Source organism: Pristis pectinata, chromosome 5 (assembly GCF_009764475.1).
Source record: "Pristis pectinata isolate sPriPec2 chromosome 5, sPriPec2.1.pri, whole genome shotgun sequence".
Taxonomy (NCBI): Eukaryota; Metazoa; Chordata; class Chondrichthyes; order Rhinopristiformes; family Pristidae; genus Pristis; species Pristis pectinata.
In genome coordinates, this window is record NC_067409.1 from 58,044,249 (window position 1) to 58,064,293 (window position 20,045).

The following is a 20,045-nucleotide window of genomic DNA, read 5'->3' on the forward strand; positions in this document are numbered from 1 at the left end:
TCCGCTAGCATCAATATTTTCCCAACATAATTGTAATCACTACCATTATTTTCCTGTTGAACTCTATAAATGAGATATTTTAAAATCTTAGTATATACCTACAAAAATGTTAAAAATGAAAAATTTCTTTATACACTTTAGGATGATTAAACACTAATCAAAGTTGTAGGGGCAAAGGGTAAGAGAAGGAGAAATGGGACTGATGAAACTGCTCAGCTGGGAGCTGGCAAGAACCCATGGGTCAAATGGCCTTCTGTATCATATTAAGTGCACGTAAGACATTCATCATCTGTTTATTGAGCAGGCACACTTCCAATAATTGGGTGAAGTGCTCAGAAGAAATAAACTTTGTATCTATAGGGTCAGAAATATTATTCCTTGGTGGAATAGGAAAATAAAAACTTGATTTTGATTAGATTTTTTAAATTTTAAAAATCAAAATGAACCCAACTTGCAGATTTTCAAAAAAAATTGTAAAGTAGCTCAGTGTCAAACTCTTGAAATTAACATTTAAACTATGTCATCAACAAATATCAAAATGCCCCAGAAATGGCATTTTGTCCTTACCTGCTTATACATCATTACTTTAGACTCATTCCCACAGTTTCTCAATTTCAAAATTATGAGTAGAGGAGGAAACTAGATCACCTGCAAAATTGTCAGCCTTAACAAGATCACATGGTATGACACACAGCTCCTTACCTAGTGCTGGCTCTGGGGCGATACCAATGCTCTGCAGCAAAGCCTCCGTCTCTCTGCGTTTGCGGTCAAGATCGGAGTCCTCGGGGGGAGTCTCTTTCTTCTGTTGCAACTCAGCCTGAAAGGACAACAGAAAACTCCACTAAATAGCTCTGAATAAAATCTATTTTCCCAACAGTCTGGGAAAAAAAATTCCACATTCAACTACTTAATCGTATAAGGAGATGAATAAAGCATGAACCAAATGCAATGGCACAATTTAGGCAGGACTATTCATATTTTTCCCTCAAAACATATTAAGCAAAATATTCATTCTCCAAAAATATAACTGGGATGTTTAAAAGGAGTCAACTATGGGGCAAAAGCTCCTTTATTTCATCAGCCACCATTAAATTCTCTGGGCAAAACAATGAGGAAAATTGTGCTGACAGGATTCCCATCTGTTTATGAACCCACACTGTGCAACTGCCCACAGAGTGCACATAATAAACAACTTCTTAAAAGTTTGTCTCTTCGATAATGCACTGCCAGCAGACAATACAACAGTCCACTTTATTTCACAAAGTAAATAACATTTCTGATCACCTGCGACACTGAAGAAATGTTGAAAAAAATTAGTCATGGCTTTTCTTCCCTCCTGTAACCACCAAATTCTCGTTATGTCTTTGGTTTCTGTTCATCTCTTCTTTCCAGTAAATCCCACAAACATCTTTGAATGGTTTTCCCATTTCTTTCTATGCAAAGTACCAAGCAAGTTTTCCTTTTTATGTTACTTACATCAGCTTGTTCTGCTTAGGTTTTAATTGCTTTACGAGCTTTCCTGAGCTTTAGCAGAAATCCAATTAAGATTTGTAGTAGAGCAGCTCCAGAGCTTGGGATCAGATTGAAGGCAGAATTTGGATAGGTGAAAATGGCACTGCCGAGGCCTAACTAAAGACCCGGCAAGTCCTGGAAACTATAGAGCTTCAAGCTGCCCTCTGATTCTCTAAAGATGGTTATAGAAAACAATTCATATCCAAAAAAGTAATGAGGCCAATAAAGATAGATATTTAACGAGAAGACAAAACTCACTTAAACTTTGCCTCAGGAATTCAGAAGGTGTGAAAAATTATAGTAGTCCAAGATGAAATTACTGAGGGATCAGCCAGTGAGGCTTTACGGGTGGAGATGAGAAATAAGAAGGGGATGATCACTGTGTTGGGATTGTACTATAGGCTCCCTAACAGTCAATGGGAATCAGGAGAACAAATATGCAGGGAGATTCCAGAAAGTCGCAAGAATAATAGTTGTCATAGTAGAGTATTTTAACTTTCCTAATATGGACTGGGACTGCCTTAGTGCTACGGGCTTAGATGGGATGGAAATTGTAAAATACGTTCAGGAAAGTTTCCTCACACAATATATTGAAGGTTCTACCAGAGAAAGGCTCTTGGGAAATGGGGCAGGACAAGTGACTGGGGTGTCAGTGGGAGAGCACTTTTGGACCAGTAATCACAGTTCTATTAGTTTTAAATTAGTTACGGAAAGGGACAGATCTAGTCCACAGGTTAAAGTTCTAAATTGGGGCAAGGTGAATTTTGATGGAACTTGCAAAAGTTGATTGGATAAGGTTGTCTGTGGGCAAAGGGACATCTGGCAAGTGGGAGGTTTTTAGAAGCGAGATATCAAGAGTTCAAAATCTGCATGTTCTTGTTAGAGTGAAGGAAAAGGCTGGCAGGAGTACAGAACCTGGATGACGAGGAATATTGAGGCTCTGGTCAGGAAAAAGGAGGCAGCTGGGATCAAGCAAATCCCTGAGTATAGGGGATGCAGAAGAAGGAAATCAGAGGGGCAAAAAGGGGGCATGAGATAGCTTTGGTAGAGAAGATTAAGGAGAATCCAAAGAGATTTTATGTGTATTAAAGGAAAAAGAGTAACTAGGGAGAGAATAGGGCCCCTCAATGACCCAAATGGACAACTTTGTGTGGAGCCATAGGAGATGGGCAAGATCCTCAATGACTATTTCTCCTCTGTTTTTACCGTGGAGAAAGACATGAACACTTTGGACTTAAGATAGTAAATGGGGAGGTCTTGGGGATAGTCTGCAATACAGCAGAGGAGGTATTGGATGTCTTAAAATGTATGAAGGTAGATAACTCACCAGGGACTGATCAGCTATATCCAAGAATACTCTGAGAAGCTAGAAAAGAAATTGCAGGAGCCCTAGCTGAGATACATCCATCATTGATGACGGGTGAAGTGCCAAAAGACTGGAGGGTGGTTAATGTTATGCCTTTATATAAGAAGGGCTGCAAAGAAAAACCTGGGAACTATAGACCAGTAGGCCAAACACCTGTGGTGGGCAAGGTACCATGTACATGCATTTGGAAAGACAGGGGTTGATTCGGGGTAGTCAGCATGGCTTTGTGTGTGGGAGATCATGTCTCACAAATTTGACTGAGTTTTTTTGAGGAACCAATCAAGAAGGCTGATGAGGACAAGGCAGTAGACATAGTCTATGTGGACTTCAGTAAGGTCTTCGATAAGATTCCACATGGTAGGCTGCTATGGAAAGTTAGATCACATGGGATTCAGGGAAAGCTAGCTAATTGGATAAAGAATTCACTTGATGGTAGGAAGCAGAGGGTGATGGTGGAAGGCCTGTGTCTAGTGGTGTTTCCCTGGGGCTCAGTGCCAGCCTCTTTGCTATTTGTCATCTGTATCAATAATTTGGATGAGAATGTACAAGGCATGGTTAATAAGTTTGTAGATGACACTAAAATAGGTGGTGTCATTGACAGTGAAGATGTTTAACAGGATTTACAGAGGGACCTTGATCAGCTGGGTAAGTGGACCAAGGAATGGCAAATGGAGTTTAGTTCCAATAAGTGCAAGGTGTTGCAATTTGGGAAGACAAATCAGGGTAGGTCATTCACAGTAAACGGTAGGGCTATGGGAAGCGTTGTAAAACAGAGGCACCTCAGAGTAAAAGTACATGGTTGCCCGAAAGTGGCATCGCAGGTAGACAGGGTGATGAAGGCGGCTTTTGACAGGCTGGCTTTCATCAGTCAGGGCTTAGGAGTATAGAAGTTGGGAAGTTATTTTGCAGTTGTACAAGACATTGGTGAGGCCATATTTGGAATAGTGTGTTCAGGTCTGGTCACCCTCCTATAGGAAAAATGCCATTAAGCTGAAAAGAGTGCAGAGGAGATTTAAGAGGATATCGCCAGGACTCAATGGACTGAGTTACGGAGAGAGGTTGATCAGGTTGAGACTGTTTTCATTGGAGCGTAGGAGAATGAGAGGTGATCTTATAGTAATGTATAAAGTTATGGGGGGCATAGGGTGAATGCATACAGTCTTTTTCCCCAATGTTGAGGAATCAAGAACTACAGGCATCAGTTTAATGTGAGAGGGAAGAGATTTAATAGGGACCTGAGAGGCAACATCTTCAGCCAGGCAGTGGCAATGACCTATCACTTTCAGATGAGCTTTTTATGCATGCTTTGATAGGGAGAACTACGACACACTCACACGAGCCCTCACATCTCCAGATGACCCTGTAAACTCAATCTCTGAAGCTGATGTCCGGGCATCCTTCAAGAGGGCGAATCCACAAAAGGCATCTGGTCCAGACGGTGTACCTGGCCCAGAACTAAAGATCTATGCAGATCAACTGGCTGGAGTATTTACGGACATATTCAAATCTCTCACTTCTGCAGCAAGGTTCCCATCTTCTTCAAAAAGGTATCTCAAGAGGAGTATGGTGACCTGCCTCAATGACTACTATCCAGTAGTGCTTACATCAACCATAGTAAGTGATTCAAGAGGTTGGTTATGGCACAAATCAACTCCTCCCTGGGAAATGACCCAGATCTACTTCAATTTGCCTACCACCACAACAGGTCAAGAGTAGGTGCGAATTCTCTGGCTCTTCACTCTGCTCTGGACCATCTGGACAACAGGAACTCATACGTCAGGCTGCTGTTCATCAACTACAGCTCAGCATTCAACACTATCATCCCATCCAAACTCATCATCAAGTTTCAAGATCTAGGCCTCTGTACATCCCTCTCCAACTGGGTACTCAACTTCCTCATCAGCAGACCTCAATCAGTGAGGATTGGTAACAACATCTCCTCCTTGCTGACTGTCAACACAGGTGCACCTTAAGGCGGTGTGCTTAGCCCCCTGCTCCACTCGCTATGCACATGACTGTGTGACTCAGCACAGCTCCAATGCCATAGACAAATTCACTGATGACACCACTGTTGTTGGCCGAATCACAGGCAGTGATGAGTCAGGTACTGGAGCGAGATAGGACACCTGGTTGAGTGGTGCCACAACAACAACCTCTCGCTCAATATTAGTAAAACTAAAGAGCTGATTGTTGATTTAAGGGGAAGGAGGGCAAATATGCACATGGGGGGGAAAAAGAAAAAAAAAAATCGGCAGTGGAGAGAATCAGCAGCTTTAAATTCCTAGGCATTAACATATCAGATGACCTGAACTGGGCCCTGCATATAGATGTGATCACAAGGAGAGCACACCAGTGTCTTTACTTTCTTAGATTAAGGAGGTTCGGCTTGTCACTGAACACCAACAAACTTCTATAGATGTACTGTTGAAAATATCCTGACTGGTTGCATCATGGTCTGGTACGGCAATTCCAATGCGCAGGAATGCAAGAAGTTGCAAAGAGTAGTGGGCTCTGCCCAATACATCATGGGCACATCCCTCCCTACCATCAGTAGTATCTAAAGGAGGCACTGCCTCAAGGCGGCCACATCCATCAAAGATCCCCACCATCCAGACCATGCCATCTTCGCACACCTACAATCAGACAGGAGGTACAGAAGCCTGAAGTCTCACACCACCAGATTCAAGAACAGCTGCTTCTTTTCAACCATTCGGTTCTTGAACCAACTGACACAACCCTAATCACTAGGATTTAGCAACACTATGACCACTTTCATCAATTTGCACTACAATGGAATTTTTTTGTTCTGATTGTGTTCTCCCTTGTAAAAAAAAATGTTTATGTTTCCTTGTGAATGCCACTTATATGATTTTTTGTGCCTGTGATGCTGCTGCAAGTAAGTTTTTCAATGCACTGTATATACACGTACTTGTACACAGGACAATGAACTCAACTTTGACTTTGTTCATTATATGGAATGAGCTGCCAGAAGAAGTGGTTGAGGCAGGTACATCAACAACATTTAAAAGGTACTTGGACAGCTGCATGGATAGGAAAGATTTAGAGGGATTTAGGCCCAAACCCAGGCAAGTGGACTAGCTTGTATGAGAATCTTGGTCAGCATCGACCTTTGGGCCAAAGGACCTGTTTCCATGCAGTATGACTCTATGACTCAAGTATTTCCTTCTTTTGATAACTACCAGATAGCTAAGAATTCTTTTTAGTTCCAGTTGTAAAACTTTCAATATCCACTGACCATGGCACATCCATGAGAACCTCCAGCAAGATTAAGTGGAACTGTTGGACAGATGTACTCTATTACACACAACAATGAAGTAATAGCTGCATGTTTGCTCATCCAATGAAGTCAGAATCAGTAGTAAATAAATATGCACGACTCCCAGTGTCTAGTAAATATTCCATTCACAACAGCACTACCACAGACCCAGGCAAGAGAGAAGTTACACCTGTGATTTTCGATTTCCAATCCTTCCTTACCAACTCTCCCAATTTGAGAATCCATTCCACTTCTTGAGGTGCTTAAAATGCAAGATTAACCATCTCCTACACTGAAATTTCGTGAATTTATGTAAGAGTCAGAGGTCACAAGGTACTAAGCAACTTCAACCTTGTACCCATTCTGGGGCCTATTGAATTTAGGCCCCCCCCCTCCCTGAAACAAGTGGGAAAGACAGGCTGCAGAATGAATTCAACAGGCCAATACCTAGTTTCATCGTAGGATGTGGGATAAAATAAAGAGCTTCATCTCTCAACTCCTACTAGCAAGAACTATAATAAAATTAATTGACCATTATGCCAAGTAATCCTCAAACTGTGATCCCCATGAACTTATTTAAATCAATTACACTTCCCATTTCTTTTTAATTACCCGAGATGTTCTACATCAATCGTTATTCCCACAATGACTGACCTCTTTCTTTTTCCGTTCCTCCTCTTTTCTTTTTTTCTCCTCTCGTATCTGAGCCAGTCTTTGCTTTTTACGCTCCAGTTCTGCTTTTAAATCACTTTTCTCTGACATTTTGATGCACCTAAAAGATCCCAGGCAAATGGGTAAAGATTAGACCTCATATATGCAGTAAATTAGAAGCATACCATATCAAATCACATTTGTAATCTACATTCGCAATTGTTTTTTTAAAACATAAATACTATTTCAGGAGAGTCTGGATTTAGCTGGCTGAAAACAAGTTTGTTAAAAGTGGATAGTATGAACAACAGTGATAAACATTATTTCAGTACTATGCAATAATCCAAATCCAGGCATGAAGTCCACACACTTGGCTGAAATGGTGCTTAATACTCCACATACTGTAACTGTGAACTCCTTTGAATTCAAGAGGAGTAGACACATTGAGTGGAAGGAAAATCCACCATGACATCCGTGTTCCTCAACAGGCAGATTAAATTAAAAATTCTTCCCAGAGCCAAAAATTTCAACTGTAAGTCAGAGGCGGAAAGAGTTATAGAGCATGGAAATACACTCTTTGATCCTGTGTTCACGCCAATCATCAAGTATCTATCCATACTAATCCCATTTTCCAGCTAGTTTACTATGCCACGCGTTTCAGGAAGCCACCATGATATCATCAGATTTTGTTTCTGTACCTGCCTCCACCACTTTCTCAGGTAATATTTCAGATTTCAACCACCCTCTGGGTGGAAAAAAAAAATCTTCAAATCTCCCCTACATCTTCTACCTTAACCCAATGCCATCTAGTTATAAGCACCTCTGCAAAGGGGAAATTTTCTCATCATTTACCCTGTGTTCCTCATAATTTTGTGCATTTTAATCAGGTCCCCTTTTAGCCACCTCCACTGCAATGAAATCAAACTCTGCCTCTCTAGTCTCTCCTCACAGTTGAAACAATCCATCCTGGTGAAGTTCCTCTACATCCTCACCAGTGCAATCACATCCTCCCTATATTGTGGTGAACAGTACTGCAGCTTAACTAATGTTAATAGAGCAAAGGGGTGACCTTATAAGAGGTTTATAAAATCATAAGGGCATAGATATGGATGGTCAGCCTTTTTCCCCAGGATAGGGAAGTCTAAAACTAGAGAGCACAGGTTTAAGGTGAGAGAGGAAAGATTTAGAGGGGTAAGATAATATCAGATCTTTATTCGTCACATGTACATCGAAACACCTAGTGAAATGCATCTTTTGCGTAGAGTGATCTGGGGGGCAGCCCACAAGTGCCGCTAAGCTTCCGGCGCCAACATAGCATGCCCACAACTTCCTAACCTGTATGTCTTTGAAATGTGGGAGGAAACCAGAGCACCTGGAGGAAACCCATGCAGACACACGGGGAAACGTACAAACTTCTTACAGACAGCGACGGGAATTGAAACCGGGTATTATTGTCACATGTACTGAGGTACAGTGAAAAGTTTTTGTTTGCACGCCACCCAGACAGATCATTCCATACACAAGCACGTCGAGGTAGTACAAAAAGGGAAAACAATAGCAGAATATAGTGTTACAGTTTCATAGAAAGTGCATGCAGTGCTAATGGACAAATAAGGTGCAGGCACCACGATAAGGTAGACTGAGGGTTCAAGTGGTCATCTTGACTTGAGGTTTTTCCACACAGAGGGTGGTGTGTATATAGAATGAGCTGCCAGAGGAAGTGGTCAAGGTAGGAACAATTATGATGTTCAAAAGACATTTGGGCAGGTACATGGATAGGAAAAGTTTAGAGGGATATGAGCCAAACACAGGCAAATGGGATACACAGTGTTTCCGCTTTACTACTCAACAGGCACATGGGACTAGCTCAGGTAGGCACCTTGGTCAGCATGGGCGAGTTTGGCCAAAGTGCCTGTTTCCATGCTGTATAACTCTATAGTTACGTTTTATAAGATCAGGGAACTGTGGTACAACCGTATATCTCATATGTTGCCCTAACCACCCTATGTAGCTACAGTATTGCCTTCAGGTTTCCTTGGACATGGAAACCTAAGTCCCTCTGTTTCTTGGTACTTCAGATTCTACCATTCATTCTATAGACTGTAGCCTTATTAGTCCTCCCAAAACGCATCATATTTTTCAGGATTAAATTCCTTCTGCCATTGTCCTACCCATCTTGCCAATTCATCAATGTCATTCTGTAGCTGAAGGCTACCCTTCTCACTATCAACACCACCCATTTTAACATCATCGGTGACCTTACTAATTGTCTCTCCCATGTCCAGATTGTTAACGTTCATAACCAACAAGGCTCCTAGCACCAATCAAAGTAGTACACCAATGATCACAGGCTTCTGATCACAACCATCAGCTTCTACCTACCATGAAGAAGATAATTTTGGATCTAATAGGCTTACTTGTTGGACCTGTCTCCCACATGGGACCTTATCAAAAGATTTTACTGAAGTCCATGTAGTCTACATCAACCAAACTACCCTCACTGATCCCCGGTTACTTTGAAAAATTCAGTTAAATAAATCAGACAGGATCTCCCCTTAATAAAGCTATGCTGACTATCCTTGACTGTCCAAGTGCAGATTAATCTTGACCCTCATTTGATTTCCCGACCTTTGATGTTAGACTCACCTGCCTATAATTATCTGGCTTATCTCTGCATCCCTTCTTGAATAGAGATAGCATATTTGCTGCCCTTTAGTCACCAGGCATCTCTGTGGCCAGAGGAGTTTTGAAAATTTGTCCAAGCCTCAGCAAATTTCTCCCAAAGCAGCAGGATTTCATCAGGCCTTGGGGACCTTTAAGCCCTCAATACCAACTTTTTCCCCCAAAGTGGTAATTTTTTTCCCCCTAGAATTTCAACATTCCCCTCCCTGAATTCTCCAATTACAGTGTCCTTCTCCTTAGTGGATACAGGGGAGAAGTATTCATTTAAGACCTCATCTACATTCTTTTATTCCACACGTAGATCACCACTTTGATCCCCAGTGGCCCCTACTCTTTCCCTGGTTATCTTCTTTACCTTAACATACTTATAAAATGTTTCAGGATATACTTTAATCTTGTCCCCAGTGCTATTTTGTACCCCTTTTGTGCCCTCCTAAATACATCACCCCCCCCCCCCCCATCTTAACTCCTGCAGGGCCTCTCTTTGATGAGTTAAGGAAGCATTTTTAGAGACACTTTTATGATAGAATGCACACATTGTACACATGCACTGCAGCAGATTTTTTTTTTAAATGGCCAGCATACATACAACCCTTAAAATCTAAGGAATTAATCATAGGGACAGAAAGGGTTATTGGTTAGAAAGATTTGTTTCACACAAAGTAATGCTGTGAATGACAGAAACTAATCCAGCTCCTAAAATCAGCTGAGCCTGCCGTTTGCCTCTGCCCTTTCCCCTCACCCATGTCCAATAATTCCAGGACAAGTCCAAAATGCTACCAGTTTTCAAACTTTATCATCAATTTAGGGTAGCATAATCACAAGAGAGAATGTTCAGAGTACCAGATCTTATAACTTCAGTTACCAGATTGCTTACAACTTAGAAAAAGCATTCCTACATAGCTTGAGCAACAAATAGCAACATTGGTATAAAGTTGCTGAGCACTTTGAATGGAATCCTGCAGTTTGTAAACCAGTACAAAGTATGAACATTCAGTACAAAGTATGAACATTCAGTACAAACTGAAGTTCTCATACACTGTGTGAAGGGGCACAGAAGGCATTAAGTCAAGTTTTTTTTTTGCATTACCCATGCTTGAAACTTCTTTGGCAATGGTAGTGGAGCTGGTGGAAAAGTGCTAAGCACTTCATTTATTGTGCACGGTTTTCCATATTCCCAAAATGAAAATGGCTAGTTCAAATGACAATGGAAAAGAATGTAAAGCACAAGTGTTTGTTCCTATCTAAAGCAAATTCTAAAGATTCTGTAAAACAAATCAGATGCACTATAGCATTTATTTAGAAAGATAGACAATGAATATTGTAACTTTAGATCAATTAGACTGAATTTGATACCAACATAAGTGGTTAGAAATCAGTTTGCAATAGAGACACACAAAAAATGTAAAAAAAACACAAGCATTTTACCAACCCCCTTCTCACCAGCTAGGATTTCAAACATTATCCATTTGAAGCACTGATTTACTCGTACTACTTTTAATATAGTATGGAGCAAAATACAAACTGCTGAAGGAAGTCAGCAGGTCAGGCAGCATTTGTGGAGGAAAAGGAACGGTTGACATTTTCAGTTGAAACCCTGCATCAGGGCTTATAATGTAGTATACTGTACTTACTGCTCACAAGTCCTCCCTCATAATGGAGAGACCAAACAACTTTAGGTTCCATTGTTCTATTCTGTTAATTCTGTTTCATTCTCACATTGGTTCCTTTGTTCTTGGCCCGCTACATTGTTCATTGGATGCCATGATCTTCACGGAGTTAAAAGATGTGACAACAAACACTTGCCTTCATTCATGCTTCTCATTACCACCATGATAATTCTTGCCTGAGTTCTGGCCCAGTTCTAGCTTACTTGTCTAGCTGAGAGGAAGTGTGGTGCTGCCAGGGTTTAACCAGGAGTCCATGTACTCAGTTGCAAGGAGTCAAGCTTTGTGTGCAAGATAGAACAAGGCCACAGCCACCACCTATTTCCCAGGAGGATCAAACAGCCTCATAGTAGGTTAGGGTATGCTTCATTTTAATCCCATCACCGCTGGTTATAAATACTATCAGCATTGAATTAAAGACCCAGAGGCAGTTTGCACAGCACAATTTTCATGTTAAAATACATGTTTATTTGCATTAATTCACATTAAGGTCAATTATTTTGCAACCCGATTATTAAAACCAGGTTGATTGGGATTAGGTTTCAGTTGTGAGGGAGGGGGCAGTAATTCACATCCAGGACAATAAGGAAGAGTTCTTAAGCATTGGATAGAAAGGCCAAAGATTTGGGACAGGATGAAAATTGTGCAATTATCCAATTTAAGAAATGACTAATGATGATGGTGGTTAATGGAGAAATAAGTGTTGAATGAATTCTCTAATTCTGTTTAAAACAATAATTTGTATTAGTATAGCACTTTTATATTCCTGTAAATTACAAGTAAAAGGAAATACAATACATTTGTTAAACATGAACAAAATTGTTTATGAAACAGTATTTTAGTGATATGTTTTTCATAAAGGTGGCAGGTAAAAAATATTTAACATCTTTCCTCATTGACAAGGTTGTCTAATGATTTCGTCTTGTCAGTCATCCTATGCATTATGTAAATGTACTGTAAAACACCTAGAACCAAAGTATCATCACACTACACAGGAGAACTGAGAGTGAAGTATCCAAAGTCCTTGACTCAATACTAACCACAAAAGCATTTTATATCACTCTCAAAAAAACATCAAGTAAAACAGTACAATGAAAAAGGAGAAACACAATAACACGGCAGGTAAAGTGAAATGACAATAAAAGAAAAACAGTACGCTATGGAAATATAAATATAACATGGTGCTTTAAAATTTTACAGATGTTGACAAGCCGATGTACTAACAACATTTTCTTTATCACCATGTTGGCATTTTTTTTCTATTCTTTAAGAGATTAGTTTATTCTACTTCCTTAAAACCATTATTTTTACACAGCAAACACTACAAGCCAACACTGAATGAACAAATTACATCTGTGATTTCCTAATTACACTAATCTCAAGTGAAGAGTTACTTGACATAAAATTGTAATTTCTGCGAAGAATGGTTTTCCATATCTACATTCCCTAGATTATTTGTACACCTTCTAGCCACCTTTTGCCAAAATAAAATCATGGATTCTGAATATCTTTAAGATCTCCAATTAATCAAAAATTGCATTATTATAGATGTATTCATAATGTCTCAAAGAAAAATAAGAAGTATTTGAATTCCCACAGTTTGCATCTTAGAGCAGCAGGGAAGAAGATGGTGTAGATGTAGGTCATTTTTTATTTCAAAAATGAAACTTTATTCATCATAAATATATACAAAATAAACAGTGCAAAACATCTTACATTCATGGTCAATACACTTAACAAAAAAAAGTGTTAACTTTTTTTTAAAAATCCATAGCACCGTTGCCATTCACGTGGCCTCTCATTTCACCACTGTGACCAAGTTCAAGGAAGCTTCCAAACCAGACTGATTTTGTCACTTTGCACATGAAGCATGGTTATAGACATACTTGCTCTCCATCGACAATCGGGATATTTATATACTCAGAGAGTCAGCCCTCACAACACTGACTTTGGGTGTCTAGGTTCTCTGTCCTCCAAAGCTTTTAGACCATCCGTGTGAATTACTTTGTCCCAGCAAAGGTGTTTGAACATTCAGAGGTGTCCTGTCAGTTACCGTAAATACATAACTCAATGGAACCATTTGTCAAACAAAATTTAAAAGTAAACAATGTCACTGCAGCTATTGAAATTGTATTGAATCACCTGCTGTTACCTTTGTTCTTTGGAGTACAAAACCTTGATGTGCTTTGATTTCAGCAAGACTCTTCTGAAAGGGTCTCCAAGAGAATACCTGCTTGTCTTGATGAATAAAGACTTCTTATATCAACCATCTTGTCTCTCCAGTGACTCAGTTCACAGTCACCATTCAGGGACCTTCCAGGTCAGGCAAAGATTTAAGTGCACTTCCTCCAACCTCTTCTACTGCATTTGGCGCTCCTGATGTGGCCTCCTCTACATCAGCACAGACTAGGTGACCAATTTGCAGAGCACTTGCACTCTGTCCACAATGGCCATCCCAAGCTGCCAGTTGCATCCAGCTTCAATTCCCCTTCCCAATCTCACACTGCTTGTCCATCCTCAGCCTTCTCCAATGCCAGGGTGAGACCCAGCGCAAACTAGATGGACAACACCTCAAGAGTTCCTCCAGCTTTTTGTGTGCAACACCTCATAGTCCACCTGGGTAGTCTACAAACCAATGGTATGAACACTGAATTTTCCAATTTCAGGTAACCCTCACAATGATTCCCCCCTCCCTTCCAATCCTCCTCTGGTCCCCTTATTTTTGTCCCCTTTCGCAATCTCCCCCCCCCCCCCCCCCCACCCCAATCAGCCACTTTGATTCCAGCACTGGTAGCCTTTGTGTTCCTGCTCATTGCCCTTCCTGTCCTCACCCCCTTCCCCTTCCCCCCCCCACCCATCTGTCTTTTTTGTGTGCTTCCATCTATCATCCACCTGCTCAACTCCCAACCCTACCTGGTCCAATCTGCCCATCATCCTTGACACCCTCTCAGTCCACCAATCACCTCTGGCCCCTCTCCACTTTGTTCCAGCTATCTTCCCTCTCCACTCAGTCCCTATGCAGGGTTTCGACCCGAAATGCCAACAACTCCTTTCTCTCCACAGATACTGCTTGACCTGCTGATTTCGTCCAGCAGATTGTTTATTGCTCCAAATTCCAGCATCTGCAGTCTCTGTATCAAAAGCAGCAGGAATGTTGTATTATCTGGTACAATGTCCATTCCAGCCTATTTTAAGTAAAAATTGTAACAGAAGCAAATATGTTTTTAAATATTTTTCCTATTAATGGAACAGAAAAATATATACCAATTACACTTTAAGTAGCAACAGCTGCTTGTACGTGATCCATTTTGTGAATAAGGGTCAAAGATGAAAAAAGCCATCCTCTTAATTCTGCTCAGCCATTTGTTAAGCATGAGAGTTTTCTTCTCCACACACAGCACTAATGGTTTCTTAATCACATATCCAATATCCTAACCAGAATTTCATTTCATTCACATCGGAAGCAACTTGATAGCAAAGACAATATGGCTCACGGGTTTAAACCGTAACCTGACTGAGATACTTCTTCCCACAGCTAAATATTTTCCTGCCTCTAGTTAAAGTTCAGTTTCTAACCCTAGCAATCAGCTGCAGGAATCCTTCTCAGCCGTTCTGGCCCAAATACCTTCTTTCTGCTGCAGTGATCATTAAAAAGGTGTGGTTCAATTGAGTTGTTTTAGCATCATGACACCTCATTTGCAATCTGCTGTTTCAAGTATATAATTTACTACTGTATTTCCTTCCTTGATTGCTGCACAACATCAATTTGACTTTATTAACTAAAAATTCAACATAAATATCAGAAGATTTTAAGATTAAAAACATACAACAAGCACACCAAAATCAAAAGTAGTAACAATTGAGTTAATATTATTATTTGCTAGCAAGGGCACTGTTGCCAACTTCAAGGTACATAGATTAAGTCGTTCAAAATAGTCTCATGATAGACAATGAAATAAATAAGACAAACTTAAGAACAGAAAAGAATAATTCATGTTATTACAGCTAGTTTGTGTGGAGAGGAAGTGCCCTCAAGCAATAACTTCTGCTAAGAGACCTTCAAGCATTTTGTCTACATTAATATTATGGCTTCATTAAACTCAAACCTGCATCACACAAATAGTTTTTTCTTTTAAAGAACCAAAACCAACTGACACTAAAATCTATCTAATCACCTTTTTGCCCTTTTCTTTGCAAGTTTCCCTCTTTTTCAGAATTAATATGAATGTCAACTTTTTATTTATTTGTTTACAACATGTGAATGCCGCTCAGAATGCCAGCATTTATTTTCCATTGCTAATTGCCATTGACGGAGGAGGCAGTAAGGAATCAACCACATTGGTGGATTGGGGTCAGGCATTTCCCTGACTGGGCAAGGGCAGCAGATTTTCTATCTTGAAGAGCATTGATAAACCAAATGTTTTTTTTTTACAACAATCAGATAATTTCACAGTACCGTGGCTGAGATTTTATTATTAAAAGTTCCAATTTAATTACTTGAATTTAAATTCCCCAGTGGCTGTAGTGAGATTCTACTTCAAGTATCTGATCAACATTCCAAGACTGTTACTACAGTAATTTAACTACAACACTAACATCTTACACATAACATAACCTTATGGGTTAACGTTATTTCAACCCCTTATAGTAAAGCTCCTGTAATCCATTACCTGTCTATTCAGAAACCTGAATGGTTCAGCTCCTGGGTCACCAGGTGATGTTTCCCAGACTCCTTGAAACATATAAGGGCCCCATTCCCTGAAAACCTACTGGAGTTACTGGAAAATTTATAATGCTCCGTGAGATCTGAAAATTTTTTTTAAGAAGTCAAGGGTCATATAGCACAAAAAACAGGCCCTTCAGCCCACTGCATCTATTGCCAACCATCAAATACCCATCTATACCAATCCCATTTACCAGTATTGATGCCTTAGCAATTCAGGTACTCACCCAGATGCTTCTTAAATGTTGTGGGATTACATTCTCCCCCACCTTCTTAAGCGGTGTCTTCCAGATTGCAACCTCTCCATGTGGGAAACTGGAGGGGGGGGGGATGGAGTCTTCCTCAGAGCCCCTCTAAACCTCCTACTCCTCAACTTAAACCCATGCCCTCTGGCTTTAGCCATGGGGCAAAGTCTCTTACTATCTACCCTATCTATGCCTCTCAATTTTGGACACCTTTCAGGTACCTGCTCAACCTCCTCTGCTCCAAAGAAACAAACCCAGTTTATCCAGTCTCACCTCATACCTGTAACATCCCATCCCAGGCAACATATAGTGTGGTGACCAGAGTGTTTTGGGAAATTAATAGAAATAACATTCAATAATTTGGAAAATCTGCCAGTTCAGCACCAAAGTCCCAAGTATGCCAGATAACTGGAGTTTTGCTATATCCAAATCAATAAGGTAGAACCACCATGACCACTCAGACTGTACTCAACCCCAACTCAGCTTCCTCCATTAATGGAGGGAAGTAGACAGTCAGCATTTTGGGTCGAGACCCTTCATCTGGACTCTTGCCGTTTGCTCCAGATTCCAGCATCCACAGTCTCTTGTGTCCCAGTTTTCTCACAACCATTTTGTCTTATACAAGTTTTTTTTTAAACCTTGCTTTTCTTCTTCACCTCAAGGAGACAAGGGATCTCATACTGTACCTTGTGGCTTTTGGAAAGTTAATTTCAATTATAATGGCATTTGACTCATCCACCAGAACTTCCAGTCATCTTTTCTAAAATTAATATCCAGGGCTTCACACTATTTTCCCTTCATCCCAGAGATATTTGTTTTTTTAATTTTTAATTATAGCAACAATTTCCCCTCACAATATTAAACAAAATGGCTTCTGATTTATCAAGCAAATTGGAAACATATTATATTGGCCACTCTGGTACACACCCACAAGGGGAGAAAAAAATGGCATTTTGGAACAAGGTGTTTTGATTATGGACATCAAATGGCCACTCCAACACATATCCATGGGAAAAGGCAGGGGGAAATGACATTTGGAGGCAAAGTAGCTTCATTGCAATCATGCAATCTGAAAAACTTAAAACTTTCACCGATGCATTAAATTGTTAAAGCTGCAGGTAAAGACAGAAGCAATAAAATATTGAAGACGTCAGATGCTGCAAACACAGCAATATTTAGGTTGGAGGATGCAAAAAAAACCGTAGCGCAACACAAAACAAGGCCAAACACACGCATTTCCTTAAACAATGTCGGTTACTACAAAAGGAGAGTCCTCTCCCCAAACAAAACAGGCAAAAGGATAACGAAATGAATTAGGAGCAAGGAAACAGGGTGGGCAAGAAAATCACGATGATGCAGCAAGATTCAAATATTACCTTACCTATTTCAACCCAACTCACTTAAAATTATAATTGATGGATAACAGGGCATTTCCTGCTGAAGTGGTGCTGTAATAAATAAACAGAAAAGGATGCACAACTATAGAGCTACAGCCAGACACTTACAGCCTGATCCCTCCCTCTCCGTCTGTAAGCGGTCAGCTTGCGCGCATGAGCATCACATTCGAATGAGACAAGATGCAGCTTTTTCCGTTCTGCGGCTGCGCGCCTGGTTCTATTGTTGCCGAAGCGCAGCCGCCTGTCGATCACCGGGACAGGAGCGGCCGGCGGAACAGGGAGCCATCACCTGCACATGTTTCACTGAATGAAGGGCTGCATGACCAGGAATTTCCATTTGGTTTCAGTCTGGGAGGAAAATAATTAATGCAAGATTTCAAAATTATAGAATTTTTCATTATGAAAAAATTGTAAGTGTTTTTGGAAGAGGAAATCAAAATTCTGGGTTACTTGTAGGAGGAACCTGTTTCATATTGTCGTTGGTAATAAAGTTAGTTTTGAGTCATACTTTTATATTGATGTGAAAGAAGGCTATTCAGCCCATCGAGTTTATGCTGGCTCTTGACCCATCAGCCACCTACACTATTGGTAATTCACAGTAGCCAACTAACCAGCACATCTTTCAGATGTGAGGGGGAACCAGAACATCCAAGAGAAACCCATTCACCCACGGGGAGAACATGCAAACTTCACACAGACAGCAGTGGAAGTAAAATTGAATTCAGATCACTGGAGCTGTGAGGGAATTGCACTAAATGCAGTGCCTCTCACCCACAAATGTTCAGATTTTTAGAGCAGCAGCAGTCAACTTGACAGAATTAAGATGTCAAAGAATGAACAAAATTAAATATTACATTTTAGTTTGTAGCTTTCCACATCTCTTCTATAAGAACACAAAAGGTTTGCAGTTGATACAAATATTTTTATATATATCTTCCATTCCAGAGAGTACATTATCAGACAATGCAAAGCATGATTTTGCAGTCAACATTGTTCCCCCAATAAGGAACCAGATTCTTTCATTATTGGGAGCCTTACACAATCATAGAGTGAGATACTTACTTTCCAGCATGCTCCAAATCAATACCCTCGCTAACAACTTGTACTTTAACGTAACAAAATGTCCCAAGAAAGTTATCAAACTGTGACATCAAGACACATAAGGAAATATAAGGAGATATTATGTCCAATAGCTTGATTGAAGAGATAGGATATAAGTAGTGACTTAGAGAAGAGAGGTAGAGAATTGTAGAGAGGGAATTCCAGATCTTAAAGCGACAGCAACTAATAGTGCAGCAATTAAAATTAGAGATGCACAGAAGGCTAAAACAATGGTGCAGAGATATCTCAGTGGGTTGTGAGGGAGATTGCAGAGGTTGGGAGGTGACAAGGCCAGGGAGTGATTCTTAAACAAGGATGAACATTGTAAAATCGAGAACCGATTTAACAGAGAACCAAAATGAATCTGGGGAGATGATGAATAGGATCTCTGTAACTCAGAACAGAGGCAACATTTTCAGGTGGGTTTAAATGGAAGGGGGAAGTTGGGAGTCCACCAGGAATGCAGTGAACATTTCAGCAGTAGCTGAATTGAAGCAGGAGTGAGCTTAGCAATATGACAAAGATGGAGGTAGGCAGTCTTATCAGTGTTTTTAATGAAGCTCATTCTGGCATCAAATACAGAACCAAGGTAGTGAACAAATTGGTTCAGAGAATGATACCAGGGGAACATGTAGATTCAAAGGCTAACAAATAGAGTTTGTGTTGGGCACTGACGATAATGTATCTTTCCTGCACCATCATTGAACTCTTTATCCTGCTGCATATTTACACCACTTTTATTATCAATCTTACGAGTAGCATTGATTACTTTGAATAGCAGCAACCTCCCCACACAATCCAAACAATGGGATTGGTGCTTTTGGACACCTAATTTTTATTCTACAGCTGTATAGGGATTTCATCTGACCTCAATGAGTATACATCAGACATCACTAGTTTCATCAAGAAATGTGTTATCAACTGTGTTCTGAGGAAGGCAGTTAGGGTCTATCCTAACCAGAAACCTTGGATGAACAGGGAGAACTACCGAGGCTTTCAGGATGGATGACCCTGCACTGTACAAGAAAGCCAAGAATGACTGATAATGCTCTCAGGGATGCCAAGAGCAAAGACCATAGCAAGCTAGAGGCTTAATTCAATCAAGCAGATGCCAGGCAACTGTGGCTGGGCCTGAATACTATCATGGGCTATAATCCAAAATTAGGGGTAATCTCCGGCAACAACGCATCCCTACCAGATGATCTCAATGCCTTCTACACCCATTTTGAACACGCAGAGAAAGCAAGGCAAATCTCCCCATCCCCGCTGACCCTGTTCCCTCCCCCCAGTGGCAGAAGTCAGACATACCTTCACGAAGGTAAACTCTTGGCTGAACTAAATGGAGTCCCTGGACGGGTTCTGAAATCATGCATCAATCAACTGGCCACCGTCTTCACTAACATCTTCAACCTCTCACTTAAACA

At 40.5% G+C, this 20,045-nt stretch overlaps 1 protein-coding gene across 5 annotated transcripts in view; it reads right to left on the reverse strand.

The window, feature by feature from the left end:
- LOC127570362 (cytoplasmic dynein 1 intermediate chain 1) overlaps positions 1-17,753 on the reverse strand; it is a 155,826-nt gene extending 138,073 nt beyond the window's left edge. The window contains exons 1-3 of one of the 5 annotated variants that reach the window (XM_052015842.1): positions 17,629-17,744; positions 6,810-6,927; positions 703-817 (exon numbers count right to left, since the gene is read on the reverse strand). In XM_052015842.1, coding sequence (XP_051871802.1) covers positions 703-817; positions 6,810-6,917 — 223 coding nt within the window. In that variant the 5' untranslated portion in view covers positions 6,918-6,927; positions 17,629-17,744. Of the gene's footprint in view, positions 1-702; positions 818-6,809; positions 6,928-17,504 lie in introns of all 5 variants that reach the window. The other 4 variants (XM_052015841.1, XM_052015840.1, XM_052015844.1 and 1 more) reach the window with 4 other exon arrangements.
- Positions 17,754-20,045: the final 2,292 nt, after the last annotated feature.